Source organism: Muscardinus avellanarius, assembly GCF_963383645.1.
Source record: "Muscardinus avellanarius genome assembly, chromosome: 6".
NCBI classification, from domain to species: domain Eukaryota; kingdom Metazoa; phylum Chordata; class Mammalia; order Rodentia; family Gliridae; genus Muscardinus; species Muscardinus avellanarius.
Genome location: NC_137791.1, coordinates 123,755,177 through 123,781,420, shown reverse-complemented (window position 1 = coordinate 123,781,420; position 26,244 = coordinate 123,755,177). Strand labels below are relative to the sequence as shown.

General features: G+C 36.6%; 1 protein-coding gene across 1 annotated transcript in view; it reads left to right on the top strand.

The window, feature by feature from the left end:
* Positions 1-26,244, top strand: part of SLIT2 (slit guidance ligand 2) — a gene marked incomplete at both ends in the record, with an annotated part of 373,384 nt that overhangs the window by 313,039 nt on the left and 34,101 nt on the right. The window contains 5 exon segments of the mRNA XM_080697867.1: positions 6,191-6,315; positions 6,456-6,553; positions 8,022-8,161; positions 12,243-12,269; positions 25,653-25,746. Of these exon segments, the coding sequence (XP_080553993.1) occupies positions 6,191-6,315; positions 6,456-6,553; positions 8,022-8,161; positions 12,243-12,269; positions 25,653-25,746 (484 nt within the window).

The following is a 26,244-nucleotide window of genomic DNA, read 5'->3' as shown; positions in this document are numbered from 1 at the left end:
CTGGCTTCAAACCTGCAATTTTCCCTATCTCAGACTCCCAAGAACTAAGATTGTAGTCATGTACTACCATGCTGGGTAAATGTACTCTTTAACATAGATATATGTGAAATTCTGTCCTGAGCGCTATTAAATTTCAGTCCATTTCAGTTTGTGGCTTCACATATCTAACCATGACTTTTATGAATTCCAGATTCATATTTTCATTCACTTAGTAGATTCCCCTCCCTTAATGACTTGCAGAAACTTAAAACACGTATTTCAATACGAGCATTCTCATTCCCTACATTCTTTCTCTGACTGACACATGTAATGTCTCTACTTCTGACCTGTAAGGTTTTCCAAAAACTCGGGCATTTCACTTGGCTCTCTTCTCCCTAAAACTTGGGCTAGTAACCTGGAATAAAGTAGACTTTCCATAAATATCTGATAAGTAATGACTTAATGATGAAATAATAACTATATCGTTGATATTAATGTTTAAGATATGTAGTATTAATAAGTGGAACATAGACTCACATTGGCTTTAGATAAAAGCCTTCCTTTAGTTCATTATGTCTGGCATCAAATATCTCCTACATGTTTCTGGAGTTGTCCTTTGATCTACTTCTCACTACATAAGGGCAAGGATCTCGTTATTGGACTCATGTTTACAAGGGATGCCAGGATAAAGGCAGAGTCTGAGATATAATTAGAAATTTTTATCTGGAGCTTTTGGTAATAAATCAAAGTGGGATACAACTCTCAGTGGGTGCACTATTAGTGTCAGGTGCATTGCTAGTGATTTGAGTCAAGGAAGCAAGCCTGCCTACAAGCTTTAGTGGTTTTGAGATCCAGCAGTTATTCCATGAAAGATTAAAGTAAATGACAGAGACAGATTGTTAACCAAACTTTCTTCTCATTTTCCCTTTGAATTATTAAGTTAGACACACTCAATTCCTACAGCTGATGCTACATGCTTTCCTCAGCCAGGACCAAATCCTAAATCAATGCAGTTAGCCTAGACTAGCCTCCTATATTTAAGTGATGCTAGTGAACCTGTCTCCTTGGAGTGAGATTTCTTCTCTGTGGCACACATCTCATGAGGGATAATTTGTTGGTAAAAATTGAACAATTCTTGGAAGCAGTTAGCTTTAAAAAGGAGAAGAGGCTTGCAGGTTACAGTTCCCTTCCAAGCAGCAGTAAAAAAACAAAGAGAACTTTTCCTGTTTTTTTAGAGTTATTTTATTTCTGGTGGTTTTCCACACCAATTGCCAAATCATAGTCATATTCCTTACCAACATACAATCATTATCTCTGGGTGTAGCTTCCCCATGAGTAAGTACCTCGTGATACCCACTCGTGCTTTTCATAATAGTCCTTGAGGTTGTTCCAAACTTCAGCCACTCCTAGCATACATAGGTTTTTATATATTTATGAGATCTTGTGATGAAGAAATAAATGGCAACCTCTGACTTACCTTTGTTTGTGTTGAAATTTGGACAAATACACAAAGAACTTTCTTTTCTTAAATTGGTCACTTCTCTTTCACCCCACCAAACTCAGGAAGTCTAGGAAAGAGTTTCAGTTTTTGCTATGCTTTTTGTGCTTGATCTCATTAGGTCCCCTGTTTGACACTCATTAAGATCTCATTTAATGCCTAAAATAACACACACAGATGACTGCTGTTATCCTGAGACCACACACTTAAGCATCAAATCTGTGTTACTAACTTCAGTTGATGATTTTCAGATTGTATGTCCCAAATTGCTAGGTCATGCTAAAAGACTTTTTAAATTCCTTTTTCAGGACATCTCCCCCAACCTTTTCCCCAACCAACAGCTAATCAAATGTGCAAAATTCTACAAGTGTTGATTTACTTTCAAAAAGCTGTGCTGACTCAAGTACTATTTCACTATGGCTTTATTTAGAATGTCCCTTAAGCCCTGATACTATCTCCTTATTATATAAATAGATTAAAGACATCATTCTCCTTGAATGAGAAGATCACAGGAAAGGGTCTCTGAGAAAGCGTACTTGATGGAAAATGAATCACAAATCGGAGTCAAATCAAAGATAAGATAGATTTAAAAAGAGGCAAAATATGAGTGGAAAGGAGAATGGAGGATAGGTTCAAATACAGGGGATGTAGTTGCTGAGGGTTTGGATATAGAAAAAAGCAAGTTTAGAGAAACCAGCTGGAGGAAAAATAACCTAAAGAGGATGTTTAGCTAAATTGAATTACAATTTAACTAAAATACAGAAAATAATCATATTGTTTTAGGCATTTAGAGATGAGAGAATGCTGCTATATACATGTAGAATTTACGTAACCTACAAACATCTTTAAGTACTAGATGTAAGAAAATAGCTTTGAAGAATCGGCTTTAAAGAATGATATTAGCCAGGCATGGTGGTGCACATTTGTAATCCCAGGATTTGAGAGGCTGAGACAGGAGGATTGCAGTTTGAGGACAGCCTCAGTTACTTATACTGAGGCCCTTGGCAACTCAGTGAGACCATGTTTCAAAATAAAGAATAAAAGTAGGGCTAGGAGTGTAGCTCAGAGGTAGAACACCCCTGGGTTTCATCCCCAGTTCTGAAAAAATGAATAATATTAAAAGGGAGAAACAGCCCTCTCTGTAACAGTTGTCTTTACTATCTTGAGTTAGAACTCAATACTTACTATATTCCCAAACCCAATGTCACCAAGAAAATCCAATGGCTTTGATAATTATCAAAAGAGACCTGTCGGTGTGCAAAACCATATTTCTTTGGTTCTCTTAGCTAGATTGAGTATACACAAAAGGACAAAATTCCCCCTTCATATGCTCACTAAAAATTCTAGATATGAAGTAGATTTTGCATAATTAGCAATATAGAAAATTAAATTTGTTCCTGGAAAAATGGACAAATTTAAGAGTGCTTATACAGATGTAGTTAAGTGGACATTTAGCAAGTAAATCTTGACTACATGGTAAACTGGACATGAGCTGTTTTAACCTAGCAGCTTTGTTACTCATATTCTCTATTCTTCTTCAGAATATATTCAGGATTTTCTTTACCCTAAAATAATTTGTAGCTTCTCATCTAAATATTCTAACATATAAGTGAGATCAGCCAAACACAGAAGGAGAAGATACATATGTTTCCTCTAATATGCCCAAACTAGGAAATACAAAGGATACAGTGAGACTCCAGATATTAGAGAGGAAATAACTAGCTAAGTTTGAATGGAAAGATAGGAGAGGAGGAAGGCTGATCTTGATTAATGAGGGTCTACACCTGAACGTGTAAAATCATGAATAAGACATGGTTAACCTGGACAACCAATGGTGGGAGGGGGGAAGGGAAAATGGGGGCGGGGGGGAGAGGGCACCAAATATAGTTTAAATGTATACTATTTATGTTCAATAAAAAATTGTTAAAAGAAAAAAAAATAAATAAAAGCCCAGAGTTCAGAAAAAAATAAATACATATTCTAACATAACTGTTGAAAGACATCAGTTCACAGGATAAGCTGAGAAACTGTCCACCCTATGCAAGGCATAGGCTTACAAATTTGAAAGCACAGAAAATCAAAAGGACATTTTTTCTCAAGGTATTGGCATGTGGCCAGATGATTATGTACAGTCCTTGACTTTGCAGGCCTGCTCTTTAATTTGTGTACATTCTCAGAGGCGCCATCTTACACTTTTGTTCTTCTCCAACTAAAGGATTCACTATCAGTTGGATATTTCTTTTTCTATTGCTGATTCTAAATATACCTTCAGCAAACACAAAATCATTCATTTTGAGATATGGTGTCAGCTTAATTAACCATTATAACTAATTGCCAACATTCAGGTATTTGGTTGAACAGCTGATTTAATTTTTGCCCACTATTGATAATTAACTTGGGGGAGATGAGCAATTGAATTTCTATGGGGCTCCCTTCAGAAAGAACCCCAGAAATCTCTAAGCTGCAATCTGATACAAACACTGCAGTAGTTACTCTGGTTACCAAGAACAAGTAGTGGGGACACTGGCATTGGCAAGGTCTCTTGTAGTGACAAAGAACTCACTAAAAGCAGTTCTCCTTCCCACAAACACGGTCACCCAAGAATGTTCATCCAGTTCCAAATGGTGAAAAGAATTTCTCTACAGATATATCTTTGTAATTTTTTTAGTTTTGTTTACCAATAGAAAAGAGACAATACAAAACACTTATCTTTTCCATGGATTTAAAACCAAAACCATTATTTGAATCACTACTGCTATTTTTCAGAGTAAGAGCTATCAAGAACCTTTATGACCACCATATAAATTTACTTTCTCTTCCATAACTCACAAACATATAAGTTCCAATCTGCAGAACAATTTCGTGATAGGTAGTTTATATGAGCAGAAGTCATACAATTTGGAGGGTAAAGTTACCTTAGAAGGTTAGAACACTCTTATGGGTTCTGGGGGGGGCATGTTTTACAATTGTCTTGATAATAATGATTAGCAACTTCACTAAGACTTGTGTGTAATGAAAGACTAATGAGAGATGGAAAGATAAAGACCACCAAAGAGATGGGTGGTAGCAAAAAAGCAATGAATGTTTATGTTATAAAATATTTACATTCTATGTAGAAACACATCACTCTGTTATTGTCTTAGTTAGACACTACTGCCAAAAAGGAAAGCTAGTGAGCTTCTACAGCCAATGCAAAAGTAGCACCAGAGGAATATAATTTTATGGAGAACAGTTCAATTTCCCCATTGTTGTCCCTTTATCAAATAAGTGAAACAAATAGGAAATGTCTATGGATCATGAGACTTTTAAAAACATGATATTGCAGCCAGGTGTGGTGGTGCATGCTTGTAATCCCAGCATTTGGGAGGCTAAAACAGGAGGATTGTGGTTTGCAGACAGCCTCAGCTACTTAGTGAGTCCCTTTCCAACTCAGGGAGACCCTGTTTCAAAATAAAGAATAAAATGAGGGCTGGTGGTACTTCTTGGAGATAGAATGCCCCTGGCTTCCACCCCCAGTACTGCAAAAAATAAATAAATAAAAACATGGGATTGCATGATTTATTTTCTACTTTTTCAACACACTTCACATAAGAATGCTCATCTGCTACTAAAGCTTGTTAGAAATATCACTTTTTTGAATAAATATATTTTATTTCTGTTACAAAAATGTCTTTCCATTGTGGAGACTTTTCTCAAAGATTATTATCACTCCAATGGTAATTTCTCCCAGGAGATGAAAACATGGAACCTCACACATCAAGTATTGTGCTAAAGAACTGACAGTGTGAATCAAAAGGCGAGGATGAAGAACGTAATACAGACTGCAATTTTAGTTTACTTCCATGTGCAGTAAAGTAGCACTGGGACTGGGCATGTAACTTGGTGGTAGAGCAGGTAGTTAGCATGTGTAAGGCCCAGGTTTCAGTCTTCAGGACAGATCAACAACAACAAAAATAATAATAGTGCACAGTTTTGTATCTCCTGCATGAAAGTAACAATACTGTGCTAATTGTATCTGGGCAAGTGTGATAAATCTCTACTTTTTCAACATACTTACATCCCCCTTTACCACATACATAGCCCTCTCTGGGACTGATGGCATGCCTTTCCACACAGCTGGCTATGGTTGATATATACGGATTTGTTATGGAGCTCATTGGTATAAACTAAGTCAGCCCAGAAAGGACTCACCCTGTGACATTGGCGTCATGAACATTACCTATTAATCCCTGAAGCTACCAACCCAGAGTGCCACTCTGACTCAGAAAGATTCACAAAAACTCCTAGTGGGAAGACCACATGTAGTACCTTTTTTTTTTTTTTTTTTGGTGGTACTGGAGATGGAACCCAGAAACATTCTACCTCCAAGCTACACCCCCAAGTCCTATTTTTTATTCCTTATTTTGAAACAGGATCTCACTAAGTTGCAGAGAGCCTCACTATGTAGATGAGGCTGGCCGTGAACCGTGACCCTCCCGTCTCAGCTTCCCAAATGCTGGGATTACAAGCGTGCACCACCACTCCCAGCTTACCTTTCCAACTCCTGAATGTACTGTAATAATGCTGGTTACTGATTTTTTTTCATGGAAGAGAAACACATAGAGATAAGTGGCCAATAATTGAATGCAAAATTTATACTTATATGAAGGAATAGAAATAATTTTAAATGAACTAAAAGTAGCACATTTCTCATATCTCTCCATTAATATTTAGGTCCTGTGGATGTCAATATCCTAGCTAAATGTAATCCTTGCTTATCGAATCCATGTAAAAATGATGGCACCTGTAACAATGATCCAGTTGACTTTTATCGATGCACCTGTCCATATGGTTTCAAGGTAAGTAAAAGTGACTGTGGGAACCACAAATCTGGAAATATCTCTTTCTTTGGCATGTCTTCCTGTTTCTAGTGTGCTTTCTGTGTGTTCTGTAAACTTTCTTGTCTGAATTTAATTTTACTTGGCCATTTATTCTCCAGGGCCAAGACTGTGATGTCCCAATTCATGCATGCATCAGTAACCCATGCAAACATGGAGGAACCTGCCACTTAAAAGAAGGAGAAAAGGATGGATTCTGGTAGGTCACTAGGCTGTGGTCTCCTGTGCCTGAAGTATCAGAGCAAGGGTAACTAAGTACACATGCACTTTTCTTTTTCAATTTCAACAGTATTCTCAAAAGAATGTCAAAATAAGGGCAAAATATATTGGTCCCTCTTAGAGATCTTGCTATGTTAAAAACAAATGGAGAGGCCAGGCATGGTGGTACACGATTATAATCACAGCATTCGGGAGGTGGAGACAGGAGGATCAGAGTTCAGGGACAGCCTCAGCTACCTGGCGAGGCCATTCTCAACTCAGTGAGACCCTGTTTCAAAAAATATAAAGACTTTAAACTAGGACTGGGGGTGCATCTCAGAGGTAGAATGCCCCTAAGTTCCATCCCCACTATGGAAGAAAAAATGGAGACACTACAGGGTTCTCACTCAACTCAGGATGTTACAAATAAAAAATTTAAGAACACACACATACACTCATGATGATTAATCAAGTGAGATCAGGGCAAGACAAAGTATTGGCTCCATTATGCAAATTAATAGCCAGCTAGTCCCCCACTGCAAGTCCTCAGCTCATCTGTTGATTTGCTTATTGCTTTAACAGGCAGAGTTTAATGATAAGAGATAGGTCCCATAGATACACAAAATTAATGATTCATTTCCAGAACACAATACAAGTAGAGAAACATACTGTGAATATTTTTAATTTCAAAGTATTTAATCCTACAGTACAAGTAATTCAGAGGTATTTCATGAATTATAAAATAGTTTTTTTTATTAAGTGATGCTAGTAATTTCACATAAGAATGCTCATCTGCTACTAAAGCTTGTTAGAGATATCACTTTTTGAAGAAATATATTTTTTTCAAAATTTCTTTTCATTGTGGAGACTTTTCTCAAAGATTATTCTGATCCTTATTGAATATTAAATACGGAATCTTTTATACCAGAAAAAGTTGTATTTATTGACTTAAAAACATTCACATTTTGCAATGGCAAGAAAGACAGAATTTATTTTTTTAAATTTTTTTGTTTTTGCAACACCTCAAGGACATTATACATAGAGTAACAAATGATGTAATTTAAAAAATCAGAACCAGTTCTTCCTCATTTTTGAGCAAAGAAACATGACTTATTTTATTCTAGCACAACTTGAGGTTGAGATATGGAATTAAATTTTACTTGCATTTTAGACCTGCAAATATATTGGGTTTATTGACTTTTAAGACCATGGAGCCATTTGCCTTCTTGTAGCAAGCATACATTTTATTTTTTAATGTTTTCTGCCTTGTTGAATATTACCTTAAATTGATGCTTAGAACATGTCATTTTAAAGCATTTTAAAAATTGATGTCTTGTAGTTTTAAAAGCTCTATAATTGATGAGTGTATTTATGCTTTTTTACAAATATTTAGACTGCATGGCCTTAAAATGCAGCAAAAAATATATTTTGTTTTGTTTGTTTTTTCCCTTTTTTCCTCTGATGTGCAGGTGTATTTGTGCTGATGGCTTTGAAGGGGAAAATTGTGAGGTCAATGTTGATGACTGTGAAGATAATGACTGTGAGAATAACTCTACATGTGTTGATGGAATTAACAATTACACATGCCTTTGCCCACCTGAGTACACAGGTATGAAAATAGGAAAGAGTATACCATCAGTCGGTGTATCTGTTTGAAAGCCTCATGGGCACTGTTATATTTGTTCATCAAACCATTCTATTATTCAATAACTGGTAGGTGTTTGGAAATTAGAGATCATGGTAAATAAAAGAAGGAGCTAAGATGTTTTCAGCCACCAAATAATAAACCCAGTAAGTTCAGTTCAACACATGCATCTATCATAAAGTCATTCTGTCCAGCAAAAGAAAATCTATCATGCTGAAGCTTTTATTCCACAATTCAATGACATTTTCATTCAAACCATTATCCTTATGCAAATCAATTCACCAGTGCTTGTGTGGAAAGATGTTTCTATAGATAGCCATGACACATTTAAGCACTTCAGATCACTTAAGTTCATACTTACTATTCCACTAGGGAGTGTTCACCTATAGTAACCCATGTTCTTCAAAATGAAACAAAATCAGGAAGATAGAGAACTTATGAGATACTCTGACTAGACCATCGCTTTTTTTTTTTCTACCACTTTGTCTCTTTGGGTGATAAATCCTTTTTGACTATCCGAATTGCTAGACTTCTTTCCAATTCAAACCAATGCACTATAAAATCAGCATCAAGTTTATAACTTGTCTGTTTTGACAGAATACATATATATTTGATTGATTTTTGTGACTATATGAAATTTTATAGTTACTTTTCCCTTAATAAATCACTTGAAGTTTGAAGAGAAAAAGAGAATACTATGCATTTTATTTGAAAGAAGAAATGTAAAGCAGTATCTCTATCACTTTAATCAAAGATACTATTCCCATTGTGGTGTTTTATTAATTTTATCTATTTCTATATAGTCCAATACATAGTTAAAAGAATCAGAAAATGAAATAATTATGGAGGTGGCTAAGGTTAATATCTCTAAACATTGAAGATGGACACGCATCTGTGTAATAACTTTCCCAAAGATTGATAGAAAAATTGTTGAAGTTATTTTCTGGAATAACCAAACTTCACATTTTACCAAGTGCCTTTTTTTGATGGGGAAGTATCTTCGAAGATGAGGAACTGCTAGGTAGAATAATGAGGCTTGATTTTAACAACCAAGATTTGTTTGAATGTCTCTGAAACCGCCTTTTACATGACATATTTATTGTCTACATCACTAAGCCCCAGTATACTATGTAGATATATCCTACTAAGTTTCCAGGAAAAAAAATTGTGAACATGCTGTATCACTAATTATTCTATTACACAGATAATGCTGATGCTGCCTAGCAGGCATGGTTTGAACACTCTTTGATATTTTCTATTAAACAATGACAAAGAGTGTGTCTAACACACACACCTATTCTAATGTGGCTGGAAAACTTTGGAGGCTACATGATTTTAACCGTCCACCAAAATCACTTGGGTCACATGTCTGATATTTACCATTACACTATGATCACAGACTCTGGAGCCTTGAGAGCTACAGTGAGAATCTGAAATTTACTAGATGGCTAATTTAAAAAGGAACGTACAAGAATTCCAGTGTTTGAAATTAACTCTGTTACTTAATACCTTTTTAGGATAGCTCTATTTTTCCATCATTGTTTTGATCATTATAAAAAATATTTAAGAACTCGCTTAATTTTAAAGGTCTCTATAAAGCAGCACTCTCACTCCACAAGACAAATTAGACCTGAACATACTTTTTTCTATTCATGCCTTCTTGAGCACAGGAATTAGGAATGTAGTTGCATCCCCATCCTGATGAAACCTGGGCTTGGAAGCATGGGTCTGTTCAGGCTCTTGTATGTCTTTTTTTTATGACGATTTACCTAAGGTAGAAGACATTCTGAGTTGTTTTCAAGGGGTCTCCTGCTTTGACTCTTGGTTTGCTATACTTCTCCTTAGCATTTTTGAGTATTTGTCTTACCTGCTCCTCTTCATTTCCCAAGTTCCTGCCCTATACTTGTCTCCCTTGAACACACATCTCTCCATCCTAAATGATTCTGTTCAGTGTGATAAAGCCTCATTCCCCAACTATGTCAGATCTCATTCTTTCAAACACACCATGATAACCAAAAGCTTAGCAAAACCACTTCTTAGCCAAAATATTACGTTTATACAACCTGTCATCCCTGAACCTAACATGACTATGTGTCAACAGCCATTTGGCTCTGGTCAATACCCAAGACCCTTTTAGTCTTCTTGCTTATAGCTATTACAAATATTAGATTGCCTTATTTTGGGCATAGGATCAAGAAAATATTGACCTCAAGAGAAATTGCATGGCAGAGTATGAAGATATCACCGTAACTTTGGACTGGGTCTTGTAGTTTATGAAGAATTTAACAGTTTGGCAGGAGAGAAGATATCTAAGTGGGGAACATTTATAACTCATCTTTTAACTGGAGTGTTTTTGTGCATATGTGAAATGAGCTCATTTAGAAAATATAAAATAACCATCTGCAGATTTTGAAATCAGTAGCCCATAAGTGGCCTTTAATTATAGGAAAGTATAAATTAGCCTATAGAGTTTCATTTCTTGTTTCATTCCAGTCTGCAATTTGTGGGGAATTTTCTTAAAATGCAACTATATTGTTTTTAAGTTTTGAGTCTGATTAATGAGGTTGTGATATAGGAACAGAACCTCTCTGTTGCTCAGGGAACATGATAAGGTTGTCACTGTCTTAAAATCATTTGAGTTCAAAATGCTTTTTTCTTTGAAGATTTTGTTTTACTCTGCAACCCAAGATATACAGTGAGACAGTGACCTTGGTTTAGGAGAAGCCAATGAAAGTTCATAGAAAAGGCTTGCATATTATCAAAGTGATTCTGTTTCCACTGGGCACCTGTGTCAAGAGTCAAAATAGAAATAACATTGTCACTATAGAAAATTCAGAGGTCTGATAGCAGTTGGACAAGGAAGTCATGACATGGTGGACAGTCTATAAAACTAGGTTATAAATACTTGGAATCAAAGGAATTACCAGGGGGAAATGGATCAAATTTTATTGACACCCTGAGTGACCAAAACATCACAGTAAGTAGTTAATGACTTATCAGGGGAGAAAACTCTCTGCTCTTTTCTGCTAATGACATTGACTACATAAATTTTAAGGATCCATACAGCTTTTCTTTTATCTCAACTTTAATTTGCCATCCCTGCCTGCCCAAATCATCACAACTTTTTCCTTACTTCAACCTATCCTCTGTCCTTCTAATTGTGTAATGCATAACTTTCTATTATTCTTCAGACAAGATTAATTGTTGAAAAGTTGAATTCTAATGTAAAAATTACCATGCTAAGTATTAAAAAACATTGGACTTGATAAATAACTTGAAAATTGATTCTATACTTTAATTTTAGCTTGAGATTTTGTTTCTTATTTTCATACTCATTATTATAGTCTTCCTAAAATCAAGACATTTTTGGAGGTAATTTTTAATAAATTCCTTAAACGATCTCAAAAACTACAAAAATTAAAATTAGAAATATGGCACCCTTATAATATTAAAAACAAAAACACCTTTTCTTAAACTCTAATGCTAGATGAGACATTGAATCGAAAAAATATGCTTTTCCAGCAGTAAAAATCCCTGGGTCTCCTACGTCAAGACTCTGACTCAATAACCCTGTCCTCACGGGACCCTGTTTTAGGCCCTCATCTGACTTACCAGGATCATATAGATTTGGTAAAGTGAAAGTTTCCATATAAGTTTTACATGTAAAGACTCTATTTTGTGGAAAATATTCAGAAGACTTAATTTTTCCATTGTCTACTATATATATATACCTTACCTTTTCTCCCTGCCCCCAAATCTCTGATGCCCAGACACAAACCATTCAGTGACCACCTTACATGGCAAAGCTGCTGGTTGTTACAGCTCCTGGTTTACGTGCCTAGTGATAGTGTTTACCTTTGGCCTCATTTTCCTTCTCCATGTGTGTGCATTTGGCCCGGCTGTAGGTAAGAAACCCAAGCCTGCTTCAGTTTGCTCTCACCTTGGCTTCTCTGTTGTTAATGCTGCGCGTTGGCTTCCTGTGCTCTGCTGTCATATCGCAATGTAAAAAGTCTCTTGTCTCTTCTGTCTTTGTCGCTGCTGCCAGCTGCTAATCTGAATGAGGTGGAAAAAGGTTAGTTGCCTTTTAAGTCTATTATGATTTTCATTTTCATTTTCCTCTTTCTTCTAAAGCTACATAGATTTCGCTGTGTGTGCACGGTAAGGAATGCTGACAAGATTATGAAGTCAGAAAAGAATATGTCAAGTCAGTCATTGAGAGCTGTAACTTATGTGTAACTATGTCAAGCACTATAAAATGGGCCTCTGATATACACTTTCCCAATTTCTAGAAAGCTATAGTAGAAACTTGTTGAGTGGAAGAAGGGGTAGCTAGAAAAGCAACCAATATTTTCTATTTTCTACTTGTCAGTATGCTTTTACATTTCCAAAGATATCGGAACATATATTGTTTCAATAATGAAAACCTTATATCATTTATTACAGTAGATAAACTCAGACAGAACAATGTGAAAGTGGTAGGATTTTTCCCTTAACTCTAAGCCTGTATTTTTAGTAATATGAAACATGAAAAATATTTAAAGATGAATAGATTTGATGAAACATTTTACCCAAAAAAAATCTTATAGAACTCAAGAGGTTGGTTTATGAAGTAAAATTGTCAAATGCAGATTATAGAATTCGGTATGTACTAGGTAGTTGTTTTAAAGTATAAGAAGAGCCACAGCTAATCACTGACAACAATGTGGTCCACATGGTTCCCCAAATACATTAAGGCCTGAAAAAGGAAATCAGGCAGTGATGAGTGATCCCCACATCTTGATGAGTCTAGGGACTTGTCATGAGATCTTCATGAACTTTTATCTTAGAGACTTAGAATTTTAACTAATAGCATTGGGTTTTTAATCATTAAGTACATTTACTGAAAGTCTTCAATCACCAGGTCCAGGAACACTGCCCTAAAATGATGATACACTATAGTCTGGATAGTTCCAGTAGCATCTGTAGGATGATAAGATTTCTATGAAAGTATACAGCAACTCTCTCTGTCTTCTCTTACTCACGGCTTCATTTTCTTCTGTGGCTTTGTTTGGATGATTTACTGTTTGCCCACTTGCTCTTACTGTGTGAAGAGTGAAGATAAAAGTAACAACAAAGAATATTTTCATATTTAAGGATGTAAACATAGAATTTGCTATATTTTGTCAGTGTCTCCAATACTTGCGTTGATTAAATGTCATCTTTCCTTTTCACAAGTACTGAAACAATCAGTAGTCTGAGGCAAGGATGGCAGAGTCTCTGAGTCTCTCTCAGAAACACAATAGCAATTATTCTGTCATAGTAATATGTCCTTAAATAGTAATATATATATACTCTCAGGAGTAAGGCTTGGCAGTGCAATAGTATTTTAAATCACCACATGGTTTTATGTGGAGACTACATTTCACACTAATGTTTATAAAAGATCTCTTTTATTTCCAATTCTTCCTGCTGACTGACAGTGCTTTTCAAAGTAGTCAAACCATCTCTGTGTTTTAAAACCAAATCATAGTTAAAAATGAAATTTTGATTTCATTATAGCACCTAGGGTGATTTTCTTAAATAAAAAAGTCCATTATTAACGGACATATTGTTAACTTATAAGGTAGGACCAATAGAGACGGGCATGGTGGTGCACACCTGTAATCCCAGTATTTGGGAAACTGAGGTAGAAGGATTGTAGATTTCAGACCAGCCTCAGCAGAAGAACAATAAAAAGTTGAGCAATAACATTCAGTAAACAATAATAAAGTACTTACTCATGAATACACATCTTGTAAATAAGGGCTCAGAGGCTGCAAGCCAGTGTCCATTTGACCCCAAAGCCTGTACTATAACCTGGACAACTTCTGCTAGAACTGCGTGCTGCACCTTCCAGGATTGGCTTCTTTTTACATCACACAGTGGCTGTGACTAATTATTTTTTGCCAAGCAAGACCTTCTGCTTCCCCTGCTGTCTCTTCAGCTTGCCATACACAATTATACTTATGTATATTTGAAAAGGGTAAAGTAGAAAAGCAAGCTATTTTATTTAGACATGAAAAAGCAACCCATCAATGCCTACACAATTAACTAATTCATTCCCCTGAGAATTAAGCTGCCCTCTATCACATAGAGGAGGGATAATTTGTGTAGCAAATGGGAAAACCTCAGAAGAGTTCTCTCCCTGGTATTGATATTTATAAAATCAAGAATCTCTCTAAATCTTAGGGTTTTTTTCTTTTCTTTTTGTGGTACAGAGTTAATATCTGTTCTAGTTCATATAAATGTTTAAGAATAACATATAAAAATGTAGAGAAAGCCTGATGTGGTGACTCTTGACTATAGTATTGGTACTTGGGAGGGTGAGAAAGGAGGATCACAGGTCTGAGGCCAGCTTCAGCAACCTAGCCAAACTCTCAGAAACTTAACAAGATCCTGTTTCAAAATAAGAATAATAATAGTTTAAAAGGAGGAGGATGAAGATGTAGATCTAGATCGGAAAATGTCCCTGGATTCAATCCTCAGTGTTCTCCGCTACCAAAATATACAAAGAATGCAGAGGAAATGACTAATTTGGTAAATATCTATACTTCAGGAATATCAAGGTCTTCCCTGCATGACGTGTTTATAGTTTTCATCAGTTAATTTCAACCTAGTTTGGGTTATTTTCTAGCATTTCTAGTAGCACAAGAATTCCAATGGAAATTCTGATAGAGAAATTTTTATCTAAAATAAATTATGTGGATTAAGGAAATTTCTTCCACCCTATATTTCACTGATGTCTTTTTCAGAAGTATTGTTTTTGTTATTTTACTTTTTATGCTCACTTCAAATGGACTTTATTTGGGAATAGGTTTTTGTTTTTCTTTGCTCCTCTACTTTGAAGTGTAAGAAAATATTAAATGCTGAAGGACTCCTGGGTTTGGCTGTAGTTTTATGTTTCATGTATGCCTTTAGATTTGTATGATCTCTTAGTAACAATGACTCTTTCTGTAATTACTTCTTTATTGAGATGCATAAAGTCTATTTATCAAGTCAATAACATTGTGAACCTACTTGAAATCCTCAAATAAAGAAAACCAAAAATTGCAGTCGTTTTTAGCTAGGGATATTTTTTGGCAGCCTAACAATATTCTGTGGTTTGCATTCATTGTCCAGCCTTTCAAAGCTTTCTCAAATGCATTTGAATCTCAGGAAATATTTCAAAAGAACTGTTTTATTCCCCATAGTTAGCAGGCAGTGCCTGTTCAGCCCAGAACAACAACTTAGATTAACCAGTCCTATTCAGTCGAATTTGGATTTATTTATTTTGAAAACTGAGTCAAATATTTCCTGGACTTTCAGTAGCTATTGGAGTTGGTTATATGATTTAGACTCAGAGTTCCAAGGAGAAAGTATTGAAAAACACCTCCTTCTTGGTTTATTTATTTGGAGAGGTAAGTAGTTTTTGACAGTTAAAAATGCTTAAGATGTTTATTGAGAAAATACATTATGTAGGAACAGCATGCTAAGTATTGAAAGTGAAACAAAAATCCACAAAACATTCTCCTGTTCATTAGACAAACTCTTGGGTATTCATTCTTGACTGCAAGTTCAGGTCAGGTCAGATACTTGAACACTGTAAAGCCATGCCGCTTGGATCCTAAGCATATTAACAACATGCTATAGAGACTTTAGGACTCTTAGTAAAGAAAAACCCTTTCCACATGAGAACACTGATCAAACTCACTAGCAGGTCAAGAACCATCAAGTAAGTCATTTCATATCACCTAGGAAACAAAACATGAGCACAAAAAAGTGACTTTCTGTGAAACATCTTCCCATCTTCCCTTGAGCCTTCTTATGTTGAATTATAATTAACTTTACCTTGGGTTTCTCTATCACATTGTCCCCATTGGCACATGTCCCATTAAGTACACATTTCACAGAGAGTACACTAGGGGCTCATGCAGCTTCCAGAAGTCATGGGTCCTCAAGATCAACTCCATAGATTTCTAAATAAACAACTAGATTTAATTAAGCTTGGAAGCGGGTGGCATGGAGCAGTATGAATAGTTTATAGATGAGAGTTTGAAGGCACGTTAACTATTTCCAATTGAAAAGAAAAGTTACAAGATAGGGAATACACACAAAAAAATCAGCAGATTATAGAGGCATCCTCAAGAAGAGTTTGCTCTTTTAAAAAATAACAATAATGTGCATGTATGTCACTATCACTGTGAACTACATTATGATGTGAGATTATAATGGACTGATAAAAGAGTAAAAGTAAATAAGTAAACAAAAGAAATATGTTGTTCACAAGTAAACCTTTATTGAAGAAAATAGTCAATTATTGCCACCAACCCTGGTGAGAATACTGAATATTCAAATTGAAGACTAAGTCTGTGCCTTTGTAGTGTGCTGTGAAGTATGGGGTTATAAGCAAAACTACAGTATATAAAATAGGACTGGCATAGTTCAGCAAAAGAGAAGAAACTATAAACACAGTCAGTCCTTCATAACTACAGGTTTCATATTTATGGGTTCAACCAGCTGTAGGTGTAAAATATATAGGAAAAATTTTACATCTAGCCTAAACATGTACAACATTTTTGTTGTTATTTTTTCCTGCACAGTATACTATAACAACTCTTATATAGCTTTTACCTTAAATTAGATCCTATAAATGATCTAGAAATGATTTAAAATATATGAGAATATGTACATAGATTGTGTGAAAATATTAGTCCATTTTAGGTAAGAGACAAGTATTTGGTGGGTGGAGGGTCCGAAACCCAAACCCCAGGGAGACAGAGAGATGACTCTGCATCTCTTTAGGTCCAATTTGATTAAGCTGCCTGACTTCCATAATCCCAGCAGCTGTTTCCACCCTTATATATAATTTTGCAAGGTCTATGAAAGGAGAGAGGATGTTTCCATATATATAAATAGGGAATAAATGTAAAATATCCAACTTTTATAGGAAGTTAATAGAATTTTTTTAAATTTGGCCTTGAGAAACACTCAGATCTGTTCATCTTAACCTTTCTCAAATGTGACCCCTAAGTGCTGACGTGCACAATCCCTCAGTCCTCAGTTCCTGAGCTCATCCTCTCTTGTTTCCCATTGGGATGGTCATTGTTTGGTAAATGATATTGTAGGATTTGTGGTAATCATCAGAAGACCCATCCAGTCCAGCCTTCAAGGATGTACATACCTCGGCCTAGAATCTCAGAACACAAATTTTCTAGCAGTTTTCTTCATTATCTGTCTCCTTCAATACCCTGTTCTTCATGCCATCTGTGTCTCCTTTATTAACATTTATAAGGCTTCTACCTATAAGAATGAAACAAATGAGGGCTTTCACTTTTTTTTCATGGAGAACCTAGTTTGTTCCAGATGACTCTTTAGTGCAGGTGATGGGAATGAGGAAGCACAAAACTGTAAATAATGGTACCCTTATCCCCAAATGTAATCCCAGCATTTGGGAGGTGGAGACTGGAGGATCGTGATTCGTGGGCAGCCTCAGCTACTTAGCGAGGCCCTTCACAACTCAGTGAGACCCTGTTTCAAAAATAAAAGGACTAGCTGGGCATGGTGGCACATGCTTGTAATCCCAGTGCTTGGGAGGCTGAGACAGGAGGATCGCTGACTCGAAGCAGCCTCAGCTACTCAGTGAGGCTCTCAGCAACTCTGTGAGACCCTGTTTAAAAAAAAAATAGGTCTGAGAGTGTAGCCCAGAGGTAGAAAAGCCCCTGTGTCCCACCCCCAGTACCACCAAAGAAAATTTAAAAATAAAAATAAAGACTAAAAACTAAGGCTGGGGTATAGCTCGGAGGTACAATGTCCCTGGATTCCATCTCCAGTACTGCCAAAAAAAAAAAACCTCATATATATTTATCTAGCAGATTACTTATTTCGATGCCTTCCCTTGTTGAAATAATTCAAATAGCATAAAATTAGAACTATGATCTCAGGCTTTTCTTGACCCAAGCGGAGCTCAAAATGGGAATATTTGAAGAACGATGTGTTTTGCCCTCTAAAATTCTGTGTCCTGAGGATCATGTCAAGAATTCATCAAGACTTTCTCCCTGGTTACAATTCCATGTGAAACTGTCATAACCGATTAAGTTTAACACTAGAATTCTGGTCTAATTATGCAGATCACTGTCCTAAGTTTCTTTTCCATCATTATCAATAGTAATGATCTTTTCTCATAAAAATAGTTTGGCATGACTTATAAATAGACTACATTGTCATCCCCAGAATCTTTTACCCGCCCTTCTTAATACCCAGATTGGACTGTTGAGAATTTTATCTCTTTCAGAGAGAGAAGAAATTAACCTAGTTGCATTAGCCGAAGCTAGCCACAGTAGCAACAGTCAAGTGTCCCAGCAACACCATAGACTGGTCTATGGAATGACCTCTGTGTAGACTTGCTCAACCTGAATTCAAAGGACTGACTTTTAGAAAAACTGCAGCAAGGGAAGATGCTGTACACCTAATGGAGTGTTCTTGCCTATTGCTCTATTGGTGTAAAACATATTTATATTTTAAACAGTGATCTGATATGAAAATTTCAGAAACTCTAATGTGAAGACAAACTTTTTTTTCTGCTCTGCAAGCTTTGAGGAGTAAACCACCCTAATCCATCCAATAATTCTTCAAAAAATTGTATCTGCTTTTTTTATATATCTAGATAAGACATTTCCATGTGGCCCCTACTGACCACTGTCACCTCCTCTGGCACCATGCTGCCCAGGCCCTCCTCCCGCCTCTCAGAGGTGCTCTCTGCACCACTTTCTGTGTGGAGCTCCTGGCCCTGTTCTGCACTCCTTACTCCACTTTTATCTCCAAGTCTTCCTTCTTTAGCAAGTCCCTGCTCTTCTCCCTCAGAGCCCATGTAGAGCACCAAGGAAATTTCCTGCTAGTATTCAGCACAGGGGCAATGTTTCATTTACTTGAGATGTTATTGGATTAGTGTTTCTCCTCTTCCTCTTGTGTATGAGTTCCATGAGGTTTTTAGGCACCTTTTTCATCACTGTGACGAAAATACCTGATACAAATAATATAGAAAAGAAAATGGTATTTTGGCTCATGGTTTCAGAAGTATAGTCCATCATCAGCCAGCTCCAAGGCCGACTTCATGGAGGTACGGTATGGTGGGGATCTGAGCTCCACTCAATTGTGACAGGAATCAGAGAAAGAGAGATGGGAAGTGACTGGAAATATAGTTCCCGAGGCCACAGGCTCTGTGACTTAACTCCTCCAGCCATGTCCCACCTGCCTAAATGATCACCTAATTTATTCAATTACTAATCCTTCAGTAGACTTATCCACTGGTGAGGTAGAGCCCTGATTGAGTTACTTAAGCCCCAAATATCATTGCCCTGAACACATGCTTTCAAGACATGAGCCTTTTGGGGGACATTCCTAACTCAAACCATAATAATGAGACTAGAGAGACCTCTGTGTCAGTTATACTCCTAGCATGGACAAGGGTTCCTGTGCAGAGTTAGCACTCAAAATCCATGGTAATGTTAAAAATCTGTCAGAATAACCAGAAAAAGTGACAGGCAGATTACAGTATAAATATCAAGAAAAAATTTACATAATGGTTCTTAAGTTATTTCAGTCAGGGGTAATAAGAAATGTAAACAAAATATTGTGTTGCTAGGAGAGAAGTACATGGAGGTAAACAGAAGGGCTCCTGTGTTTAATAAGGATGAAACATTAAAATGAGTTAGGCTTGTAGATCGACAATGAAGCAGGAGGTAAGGCCAGCTGCAGGTACTGTTTCTCAGAAGAGCCATCGATGTGCATTGAGGTTTCTGCCTCATTGCAGTAATACACACAATACTGGTACCACAGAGCTCTGGGTACACATGGTCACAGTTTTTACCCCTGAATGCAATATTTTTTTTTTTATTTTGCAGCTAAGCATGATGCTTCCTCTAGTAACGTATCTGCACTATCCATTTCTATAGAAGCATTTTCCTTTCTTTAAATTAAAACAAAACTCATTGACACAGAGTTGGCCTCAACCTTATACATCTTCAATTTCAGACTATCATTTTACCGACAAAGAACTGAAGCCCAGAACAATAAAATGGCTAACTTCTCTGCAGTCAGCTTCTTTATATAAAATATGGTTGCAGAAGGTCGTTCTAAGGAGTACACAGCAGCCCAAGGTTATTTACCCAATAAGAACAGACTCTCCTTAGGATCTTTTTGTGCTGATTCAGTTTCACAGTAAACCCAGTATTACCAACTGTAATGACCCAGCTTTTATCATTTCACCTAAAAGGTGACCATAATATTGAACATCCAAAGCAGGGTACCTATGACAGTGCATAGGAATCCTCTTGACAGTTTTTTGGGGGTAACAGGTATAAACCAGAACAGTCCTACACAAGCTGTGATGAATGCTCCTATTACCACTACAACAATTCTTTAAAAATATATACATACATATATGTACATACATACATACATACATATTCACAAATAGTAAGGTATTCCTCTTCAAAAATGAGCCTATGATAAATCACTTCCTCTTAAAGAGATGAGTACCAATCTTGCCATGTTCTCACACAAGTAATACTAGTTTTACTCTGAAACTTGGCCATTTCCAGTTCCATATTTACCCAGCAGATTAAATCAGATGAAATGACCCAAAAACTAGCCATAACTTTCTCATCAGAAAGGTATCTCTGCTTAATACACGTAGTGCATTGTCTGGAAAGTTCTTGCACGCCCAAGTATTGTTTGCTCCCAGTTATAGTAGATTATTCAATGATATCTGTTATCTTAAAAGATAACAATGGACCCCCTGGTTGACCACTGTTTCCTTGCCAAAACACAGACAAGCAACATGTACAATACACATATCTATCGTCCTTCAACCTTTTGTCCACAATGAAGCTGGAAACCTAAATCATGAGGAAAATTAATTTGTGTGTCTGATCAAAATTGAAATTACAAAGGCCAGGAAACTGTTGGGCTCCATTCTGCTGCTTTGTCATTGGGGGATTTTAAGGGCTCAAGGCAGAAAACAAATAGAATTTCCTGAGATGTTGTGGGTGAGTTGGAGCCAGCTCATAGAGTCAAGGTTCATCTAGACACATACCTCTTGAGAAGTTCATGAGGATAGGAATTTCGTCTGTATTAAGCCACTTTGCCTTAAAACACACAAATGAGCTGACATATTTTCTGATGCCAATTTGAACATACAAAGACCTAGGATAATCGAACACAATACAATGTGACATGGAATACAGAATACTTCTACCTTTTTTTTCCTGTAATCTTGTACCTTACCACCTCAAGAAGGAAGGCAACCACTGATATTTTCTCTGACCCTAGACTCTCCAAAACACAAATTCAGCTCCCCTATTTTCCATAATTTTACCAATGATTTGGTGCTCTCTGTAATCACTTCTCTCTATATATAAAAAACTGATGTAAAGATGTAGTGATTTATTTCTTTAATCCCACTACTTAGGAGATGTGAGAGGAGGATCCCAGGTTCAAAGCTAGCCTCAGCAACTTAGCAAGACCTGCAGCAATCTGATTCAAACTGTAATTAAAAATAAAGGTAGAATGTCCCTGGATTCAATCCCCAATGCCAAGGAAGAAAAGAAGAAAGAAGGGAGGAAGGGAGGGAGGGAGGGAGGAAGAAAGGAAGAGCAAATAAATTGCACAATGTACTCACTAATAAGTTTGAGGAAACAGTACTATTTATTTATGTTCTTTTTGGAAAACCAATGCCACTTTCAATATCCCATTTTCCTTCATGACTAAGACGTAGATGTACAGTGCGTCCTCTGTCTGAGGGACTGTCCTGTTTCCTCTCTTATCCTGGCTGCTAACTGTGGCACGCTGCTTAAACTGCATACACTACCCTCCCCTCAGATACAGCAGACTATAATATAATTAGAAAAAGCTAAAGAACCCCCTGAGAACATTTATTTTAGCATTCAATTAGAGAAAATATAAAATAATGCTCAAAAGGAAGGACTTAAACTAAATTTTACTAATGATGAATGACTTATTAAGTAAAAATTTAACAAGAAGATGTCTAAAGGCTGAGAAGAAATGCAAGTGGAATTTATATTCAATTCAAAAGACAAGCTGGAGTTCATGTTCAAAATCAAAAAATAAAATAAGGCTGGGGGTGTGGTACAGATGTAGAAGGTCTCTAGGTGTCCAATTCCCAGTAACACAGAGAGAGAGACCAAGAGGGAGAGGCAGTGGGAGAGAGGGGGAGGGGAGAGAGAGAGAGAGAGAGAGAGAGAGAGAGAGAGAGAGAGAGAGAGACATATATATGCACTAAGGTTTCTTCTCTCAATGTTAGAGTCAAACAAAGGGAGAGAGATAAACACCAATAATTTAACATGTATACAAAACAGTACAATCCTACAACTTTGCCTTATATGACTATTATGAATATTAAGTAACTGCATATTTATACAATGCTTAATACTAGCACACAATGAGCCGGGCATGGTGGCGCACGCTCGTAATCCCCACGCTTGGGAGGCTGAGACAAGTGGATCGCACGGGTTCAAAGCCAGCCTCAGCTACTTAGTGAGGCCCTCAGCAACCTAGTGAGACCCTGTTTCCAAATAAAATATAAAAAAAAGGTCTGGGAGTATAGCCCAGAGGTAGAAAACCTCTGGGTTCCACCCGCAGTACCACCAAAATAATATTAGCACACAATAGTAAGCACTACAAAAGTGATTACTAAGCAAATAAAAAACTGCATGCAATATATTTACGAGATGGACCTGAGACTCAGTGAGAAAATTGACAATAGAAATATTAAAGGGAATTATTAAAGCAAGAGAAAAAAAAAGTTATCCAAGAAATGGAGTTGAGATAAATTCACAAAATAGTGACATGACCCTATTTACTAGAGTGCATGATGGAAGACTCAGGTTTAAAATGAGTTAAGTAGCCAGGCATGGTGGTGCGTGCTTCTAATTCCATTACTTGGGAGGCTGAGACAGGAGGAGCATAGATTCGCAACCAGCCTCATCTACTTAGGCCCTGTGCAACTTAGTAAGACTCTGTTTAAAATAAAAAATAAAATAGGGCTGGGGATATGGCTTGGAGGTGGAATGTCCCTGGGTTCAATCCTCAGTACCACCAAGAAAAAAATATATATATAATATACATATATACATATATACATACTATATATATATATATATATATATATTTAATTGAGTTAGGCAGTAAAGCAGTGCAGTGACCACTTACATATTTTTATTAGCTTTATAATGTTTGGTGATGATAAACAAGTTAATAGTCTTATCAAAGCCAGAAGATGTAATGGTCACAATGAATTGTTACGTATAACCTTAGGTTGACCGACATGGCTGTGTATGTTATGCTATTCTTTTAGAGCTATGGAGTTGACAATGGTGTTAGGGTTTCCCACTGAAACCAGCATGCTCACTACACAGCTGTTGGTTATACAGATTTGTCAAGCTATTTAGAGAACATTTTCTTAGGATTGATTCCCTTCTCGTTCCTTCCATATCAAATCTATGGAGAAATTCCTTGCAGAGAAGAAAGGATCAACTGTTTTATGCTCTTAGAGATGTAACCCTCTCTCTGTGTTCTGCATCTAGCTCAGACTTGCTCTGACAGTGGAGTGGAAGCTTATTGAGAACAGAATCCATCTCATCCATTCCTGTGGCCCCATCATCCAGCTCAGCACCACACAGTAAATTCTATGAACTATGGTGTCAATTGGGTTAATTGAATTGGATTGGGTCAAAGTGAATAAAATGCTTCCCTTTCCTAATTATTTTCAAAACAAGTTCATATATGAGGAGGAAGTTAAAATTTAAATAATGAAATTTGTTATATATCTGAAATTGGTCCCTTTCTATCATCAGGTTTTACAAACTTCATTGGCTATGAACTACTATAATCAGCCCTGGATATAGACTACTATATCCAAACAAGGTAGATTAGATTAGAAAACCTAATGGTATTTCAGCATGGTAGGCTGATAAAATAAAATGAATTAATCTCATTAAGGCATCTAATGTAAAGTAATAGTAATTGAAATTATAAAGCTTTCTTAAAAACCTTGTCTAAAAGTAGCTGTGTATATTTTTGCACTTTGATAAAAGCTTTTGTATCACAGGCTTAGAAACAGAAAATCTTATTGAAGCAATATATGAGAATTTCAGGCAATTATTTCATTTTAAGAGGTAGAAAAAGAAGATTGGGTATCGTAAAAGGGTAGAAGGGATTACATTCATATACTTGCATCATGGGCAAAAGATCCCTGAAGTCTGAATGTCATGCCATATTTAGTTAGCAACTATTTCTACCAATTAGTAGTATATTACTTTCAAAGGACAGTCTTGTAAAAAGCTACAAGGGTGCTCTGCAAACTAATGAATTTTAAGCCAGTATTGATTAAATCCTGGCTGTGAACAAGTAAAAGTCTTAGTAGTTTCTTGGAAATGAATGACTATAGGTTTTCTACTTTATTTCTTTATTGCCTATAAAACAAACAGAATTTAAAGTAAGTTAGAAAGGGAGAAATGAACTTTTAAAAATATACCATTTTAGTTACCCTAATATATTACTGGTATTGGAAGAATTCCCTGGGAGTTTATCAGACACACAATGCAATAGAGTGCCTCGAGCCTACACAATTATGTTTTTACCTTTTGTTTATTGCTAAAAAATATTCTTTGTGACCTAGGTGACACTCATGGAAAAAAATGCATGTTCTCTATTTCTTACTTTTACTTTTTTACTTTTATCTCAGTGGATGTGACTCAGAAGCATTCTGCTGAGTTGTTGCAATGATTTATAAGAGGGAAAGAATGTATTTTTCTTCCAGATTTATAAGACCTCAGAGACTCTGAAGATGGGAGGATTTTTTTTCAAACATAATACTATAGAAAAAGCCAGACATAAAAGGGTACCTGCCATGTGATTCTGTTTATTTCAAGGTCAAAACCAGGCACAACTATGAATAGTCTTGTCAAGAGAGCAGTCACCATGGAAAAGGGGTGGTGACCAGGGGGTTGTGAGGGAAGCCTCAGAGATGTTGGTGAATGTTGTATCACTGGGTGTGGAGACCAATCACCAGAGAAGGTTAACCTTGTGAATATTCATTACCATTGTGCTGTATGTCACAAAAACTCCAAAAGTACAATAATAGATATGTACAACAGTGAAAAACATTCAAATTTTCTTTTCCTAACTCTGCTAGGATATTCTAAAGGGGCTCATATCAGTCACTACAGTTGTCCTAAATTATAAGCCTCGCCAATATTAGATATAAGGTTTTCAGGTCTCAGATCTTGGGGAAGTGGAGGAGTTTTTTATTTGTTTTGAGGATTATTTTTGTGTTTTGTTTTCCATTACTGGATGCACTAACTTCAAAGACCCAGGACACAGGCTGCTGGAGGGACACCTGTTAGCTTGTCTGAGTGCACTAACCTTTGCCATGTTGCAGGCGAGTTGTGTGAGGAGAAGCTGGACTTCTGTGCCCAGGACCTGAACCCCTGCCAGCATGACTCCAAGTGCGTCCTGACTCCCGAGGGATTCAAGTAAGTCAGAGACATCCTGGATGCACAGACCTCCTCCACTCGGGGCTAAAGGGCTATGTTTTCTAACGCCTAAGACCATTTTATAAATGCTCACATGCAGCAAGGACTCCATTTAGTATGCTGCAGATGAATTCAAGAGGTTTTACTTTTGTTCTATGCCTCTTTATGGGAATCCATTTATTAAATAAAGCAGCCTTTGAATCAGCTTTATTAAGTTTATTTGAAGGCCAATCTCATGGCATTTCTGTCACCCACTCTGTGCTTTATTGAGGGTAAGTTGGTGGTACAACAGAGAATTTGGTTTTATTTATTTATTTATTTATTTATTTATTTTTGCGGGTCTGGGGATGGAACCTAGGGGCATTCGATCTCTGAGCTATACCCCCTTCCCTATTTTTTATTCTTTATTTTGAAACAGGGTCTCACTGAGTTGCAAAGGGCGTCACTAAGTAGTAGCTGAGGCTGTCCTTGAACCGCGATCCTCCTGTCTCAGGCTCC